This window comes from Tigriopus californicus, chromosome 9 (assembly GCF_007210705.1).
Source record: "Tigriopus californicus strain San Diego chromosome 9, Tcal_SD_v2.1, whole genome shotgun sequence".
In the NCBI taxonomy this organism is placed as follows: Eukaryota; Metazoa; Arthropoda; class Copepoda; order Harpacticoida; family Harpacticidae; genus Tigriopus; species Tigriopus californicus.
The window spans coordinates 6,563,925-6,570,493 of NC_081448.1; the positions used below are offsets into that span (position 1 = coordinate 6,563,925).

At 41.3% G+C, this 6,569-nt stretch overlaps 1 protein-coding gene across 1 annotated transcript; it reads left to right on the forward strand.

The window, feature by feature from the left end:
- Positions 1–1,379: 1,379 nt before the first annotated feature.
- LOC131886288 (uncharacterized) lies at positions 1,380–2,437 on the forward strand (the record flags this gene model as incomplete). The annotated part of the gene is given in 2 exon segments (XM_059234577.1): positions 1,380–1,704; positions 1,880–2,437. Coding segments are annotated over 2 exon segments (813 nt in total), but the record flags the coding sequence as incomplete, so codon positions are not given.
- Between the last annotated feature and the right edge of the window lie 4,132 nt (positions 2,438–6,569).

A 6,569-nucleotide genomic window follows, 5' to 3' on the forward strand; every position in this document is an offset into this window, starting at 1 on the left:
ACCAGCAAAGACGGCTCTTGTTCATTCGTTGCTCTTCATCAATGAATTGTTCAAATCCCAACTGGTGAAGTCCGCCCAAAGAACTTTCCTAATTTGGATCAAAAGAGGGACCCATTCTCCCCAAAAGCGGTCTTTCTTCCGCGTCAAAAAGAAGGCACCCTCACAATACTTTATCTTTAAATTTGTCTTTTGTTTCGCCGAAACAAACAGTTTGACTCCATTTTTCAAATATATGTCTTGTTAAAAAAAAGTGCATAAATACATTTCCATTTGCTTCCAAACAAACATTTATCTTAATGTTTTGTAAAAACCTGAACCAAAGCCAGAAAGACCAATAGGTTATTGTAAATTGTAGAATTTTTTAAATTTGAAATAGAATATGAGCAAAGAGTCACACAAATTGGGAAGAAAACTTCTATTTTGTGGTTTTGCATGGAATGCTGCATTGGTATTACACTCCATGTCTTGGTACTGCAAGCGAAGTAAATTGAAGTAAGATGAGGTTCAAAAAGTTAATCAAAAGTGTGTACCAATGGTCACCTGGGAATTCTGGGACTGAAACTTGACCAGAAGTTAGTAACGCGTTACTCATCTCTGTCAAGTCCATCCGGTCCTGGTTCAGATAATGTATTGGGAATCGCGCAACCTCTGGTCTCGCCAGTTTAGCGACCCAATGTCAAATGTCAAAAAACAGAGCCGACTGAGGTTCAAGGTGACACAAAGATCAAACCAACCAGGTCACATTCAAAATAATCTGCATTCTCCCAGGCTCACATTTCCCTAAGGCTAAGCTAAAACGCGTCATTTCAACAGAAGTCACTTAACCAGGCGTCATCAGTCCATCATTCGATATGTTGGAGGTCTATTTCACGGCCCTCCCTGAGCGCCGCCCGTTTTTTTCCGCCACCCTCAATGTTATGGTGTTTGTGGAACATTAGGAGGCACTGACTGACGAGACTTGGAAGTATAGTGAAGCAAAAAGACTGAAGAGGAATCATGCATGCCATATTATAGAAGTCAGGAGCGAGGTATGTCTCGCATCTTGTAGGCTTGGGCCTCCGTTCATGTGACTCCGTGTGAACCGCCCATTCCTATCCCCCGCCCATCGATGCCCACTCACCCATTGTCCTCGATCATAGTCCCATCCAGCCTAATAATAAATGTCCTGGATCTGGGCTGGGGCTCAGACTCAACCCTCCTAGATAATGCATGGCTGCCCCCGAGCTGGCCGGTTGGCCATTACGCTGAAGCCGGGGACCCCGATGGCGGGCTGGCGCCTGGTCCTGAGCACGCTATGCCTCCTGAGCTGCCACTCTCTGGTCTCAGCGTCCCTTGCGCCGAATTCAACTACGACGCTTCCCGTGGGCTGTTGCCCGGGTCCCTGTTCAACTTTAATGCCGGAGCATCGGCCGCCATCGGAAGCAGAGCGGAATATCTCCGGCGATTGGCGACGGGTGGAGGCCGAGCTCATGCGGCACGCCGTGGGAAATATCAGCTCATGGTGGTCTCGGGCTCACTTCCGGGCCACGCACTCCCATCAAGCTCAAGGCGCTTCCTGGGCCGTCTCGTTGTTGCTCTGTAGCTTGGCCGTGGGCGTCGTGGCTTCGGGCATGTGGGCGGAGCGGGGTCGATGGGCGGCTGTCATGGGCCAACAACCGCTCTTCTTCGAAACCCACGCCGTGCATGCTCAACAATGGGTGCCAGGTAATAGACTCGATCATGTCCTACGTTTTTTAAAATTGGTTATCGATCAGATGATTACAGAGCAAATAGCCCGCTGAACGAAGAATGAATGTCTTATGGCTGGGGATGAAAGGATGGGATTCACTCTAGAAATGTGCCATTTATTTTCATGGGCTGCTTTTGGTTGCAATTACAGATGCTATCCGAAGTCATGCCCGCAGTTTGGTTCGCCTGGGTCGTCGAGAAAGACGCATTCATTTCCCGGATGAAATGCCGCCAGATGCGGTAGATAGTACTGGTTCATTAACTAAGCGTCAGGCCCCATTAGATATGAGCCTCTTTCTTCGGAACCATGAGCCTACGGATTTGGATCGTGCCCATCAACATTTCCTAATGTCGTCCGATGAAGACGAGCCCTCCGAATTGGATTATGTGCCCTCCTCTTCGGACGACTCGGACCTGGACTATAGCGTGTTTAGCTATAATCGTCGTCACGGTGAATGGCAAGGATCCGCCCTTTCGGTCGGCGCTCCCAAGGGTTCCTGGATTCGCTCCATCCAGTCTTCCGTTCAAGTTTGGCGACGAGGGTTCTCGCAACCTCCTAAAAAATCGGTCAATGCTGATAGCGTCCAGATTCGCCTATTGCCCTCTTCCTCCTCGTCCGATTCGGAACTCAATATATAGCCTTTATACATGGTTGGATTTATGAAATGATTACGCTTATTCATGAAATAATAATTAACAGCTTGTCAGATTTATGGGCAAAACCTGTGAGTTTATTTTACTTTTTGATACAGCACTAATGCTGTGTTTTGAAATTGGTTTTCTCACTTGGAATTGAGAAATGTCGTAATCTGAATTGACCAGAATCGAAATTGGAAGCTATTCGAGCATAAAAACAATTATTCATTTTGAACTTGAACGAGATATTTTAGTCATTTCTACATGTCTACATGTGTGGAAAGGGAAGGGAGAGAGAGAATCTTGAACATCATTTTATAGCAAAATTATATGATAAACTTCCTTATAACTATCATTTTTGTAACCAGCGAGGTTCCTCATCTAGAACTAGACAAGTAAACTGATTTGCAAGAAAATTTAAATTGAAATTAAATTGATTCCTGACATGCCTCAAACTACAATGGGTGGGTAAAATCTTTTAAGTATCTCTTATTTAACAGGAAATTACTCTGAACGACAGAAGTCAATATGTTTTATCGCTAACATTTCTTGAAGAAAGTGTTTAGCGAACATCCTGACGAAGTGTCATGGCAATTGACATGCTGCGGTTCTAATTCGGGGAATGTCACTCCCACACGAAGTAGGTACACTTTACTATTGGAAAACTGATCTTTTCTTTCAGCCCATTAGAACGCCTTATAGTAACGGAATACTATTTATTGCATAAACAAACGTTTCAGCAACAGTTTAAACTATTTTTCGTGTTTATGCAAAAAGCTTAAATTTTTCAAGCATTTAATCAAAAATTTGGTTGAAATTTAGGAGAGAAATGAAAATGTCTGCATTGTAACCTCAATTAGAAATAATACTTCTAAAAACAAAAAGCTAATAGCTGTATGAATCTCATTGAGAATGAAAGGGATGGGATTTTGAATGAAATTGTTTTATCTGAACAACGCAAACAGATGGCTCAGAAAAATTGCCAGGCAACCAATAAAAGATAACTCCTATGTGCATGATTTTTTTTTCACGACTGTTGGTTGAGATATTGTGTACAAGTACGTGTATGAAGAGATATTAATTCCATCCCTGAATGATGGTGTTCTTTTTTAATGGATGAACAAAATAAAGCCAAATTCTGATCCCTATTTTTTTTTTAAGTAAGCTTGTTAATCTTTTATTTGCTATATTTTATTAGTTTACAATGCTATTTATTTACAGAATGACAACTGAATTTATTTCTATTCCCCTTTAAGGTTTTGAGCAATTTTAGCTTGTTATATTACGTTTTAGCACCTTATCTTACCATTAACAAAAATATTTGTTTACTGAACATTACGTATACCTAAAAATACCGTTTACCATGGTCAATCTTGTCCTTGACTATCATTTAAAGACAAACTTTGCAAAATCTTTTAACATCGATAACATACGTACTGTTAGGCAAGAAGTACAGGGACCTGATGCCTATTGACCATGCAATTACAATTTGAAGTGTTTGGTAATCTTTCCCATGCTTTCTGATTCAAACATAATTGATTTCGTTCGGGATTACGGATTATAGCCGACGATTAGCCTGCACCTTTTTTCTTGGCCAATTTCATCGTCTACAAAGAGATTGATCAAGTTTTGGATCGGAGTGTTTATCAGCCGTTGTGTGGAATGTACCCAGCGGTCGTTGATGGTGCGGTTGTTGTGTGCACTCATGCTTTGGTAACGGAGCCGGTTGAACACCGTGCCACATTTGAACAAAACCCACGCACTCGCCGTGTCGTCTGTACAGACAATTGCTGTCGGAGCAACAGACACTTTCTCTCATTCGAATTGACATTTCTTGAATGAATGGCGTGTCCAAATATGGATTTTCTAGATTCCTCCTCCCCCGTCCACAACTTTTTGGTAGGAGCATTTGTGGCTGAGCACATGTTACGTGCATAAGGGAACTAAGTCTTTGAGCAGACTACCTGAAAGTGAGAGGCCACACATCCACGCAAATTAGTACAAGCTAATCTTTCTATCTGAATACACACATTTTCTCTTGGCATCAACGCTCCTCGGCAATGAAAACGGGGCTCAAGATCTCGATGGGCCAAGTTTCGTGGCAGTCGTTAAGCGGATCTCCGCATGATACAAATTGCTAGTGTGCACTAAAACAAAAATGTGTCGAATTGGGATGGTAGAAATGTCTTAATTGGTGATATCAATGCATTGCTAAATTTTTGATTACACAGCGTTTGCACCAAAGGTCTTAAGGCGTGTACAATAATACTTTTTCAAGTCATAGCGTGACAAAAAGCTCCTTGAACGAGGAAAGTTTCGCCCAATCGAACGTTAGCGACCCCCTATATCATACAGGAAGCATTTTGACCATCATGCGCACTTTTTTTTTATTGTCGTAAAATGTTGACTTTTTGGCCTCAATCGAAATGTGTTGATAAGGATAAGAAAACATCTTCATTTTCCCTCCAAAATTTGATCAATTATCACCCTAACTCTTAGGGTTCGATATTTTCGAAAAACCCATGCCAACCAGAAGACACTTTCCCTAATACGGTCCCTAGATGTGGGATTCGTGCGATTGTGTGCTTCAATTGACTTCAGATCTCAGATCGTAGAAATCATTTTGTGCTATCAATTTCTTGAAAGACCGCAACAAATTTTGGAGAGTTACAGTCCAATTGAATGGACGAGTGTGTCATCTGTTCTCTTGCACCAGCTAAATGTGAATGCGTTCACTCTCAAAGAGCAAAAATTAACAACAGATGATATTCCACTCTTATCTCTCCTTTCAAAGAATACGTAGCTGGAGCTCTTTTCTATTTGTAATCTCATCTGACCATTTTGTACAGTACGCCATCTACTAAATAAAATAAGAGCAATCTTCATCTTCCACTTTGCCACATCCGTGACTTTTTCCAAGTTGCTTTTTCATAATTTATGTCATGAAAAAAAAACATAACTAAGAGTCTCTTTATGATTGCTATCCAAATGGATCTCGGTGTTTCTTCTTCGATCAATCCAGCCCGATGAAATGAATTGAAATAAATTAATGACTTGTTGAGGCGTTTCCTGGAATTATAGAACCTGCAATTTCTCATCTTCATCACAGTATGAGGCCTGAGGGGGGATGAAGAAGCGCTGAAGTTTTAAATTAAGTGTTGAGGACGAGTCATGAAATTGAATATTTTTGGAAGAAATACGATCAATGCATCTAAAAGTAAATAAAGTTATTTGGCAAAGGAAAACGACTTCTTTCAATTGCACCAATGTACGACAGCTTGTGTTTTCTCTATTAAAGTAAATACCACCCACAAAGCGTCCGATGGTATACTCAATCAGTTTGAATTAGAATCTTGCATCTTTTACCCTTTTTCAGCCAACTCATTCTGTCTGGGACGAACAAGTAGATTGATAATATTTTCTTCGCGGCTACAAGCTACTCAATAATAAAAAGGAGAAAAATAAAAAAAAACAATGCCAAAAAAGTATGATTATTATTGATAGTAGTAGATAGGTTTTTTTTCCCTTCCTTGTTAGGCTGATATGCTTGGTATTTCGGCACGGGCCTCTTTGCTCACACTGAAGCTAAGCTATCTCCTTCCTCAGGTCTGTTAGTTCATATTCAAAAAGAGGAATTGCCTTTTGACCTACTTCCACACTTGGGTTACGTCGTTGTAGCCCCTACAAACACTCTGGACCAACGAGAGAGAAACTCATTCTAAATGGTTTTGAACGGGCCGGGAATTATCAAAGGAGATGGCCAAAGAAGTTTAACATCGTGGCATCAAACGATCAGTCCAGTCAAAGCCAGAAGCACCACCAAACGAGACAACTATTTCAAACACGTTGCTTCCAACTCGGAAGAATAAGCGGGTCATTTTTGGTCGTCTAGGGACTTGTTTTGAGGGGGCCGACGCAGTAGTTTGCGACGAAAGCAAGATTAGAAATGTTGTGTTCGTTTGATCTGATTTGGGATCAAAGATGCGAGCATTACTTGAGCAAGGCTTTAGAGACCTTTAAAGTACCAGAGCATGCATTGCATCTTAGTGGTGCAAGCATTTTTGTCGTTCACCACCAAGCATGTGCTGAAATACACGACAACATCATACATATTTATCCCAAGTAATCAAAAAAAAAAAAAACTTCAAAGAAGTAAGGAAGGCTTTGCCATCATTTTCCGTTCATCTGTTTTCCGATCCTTACGT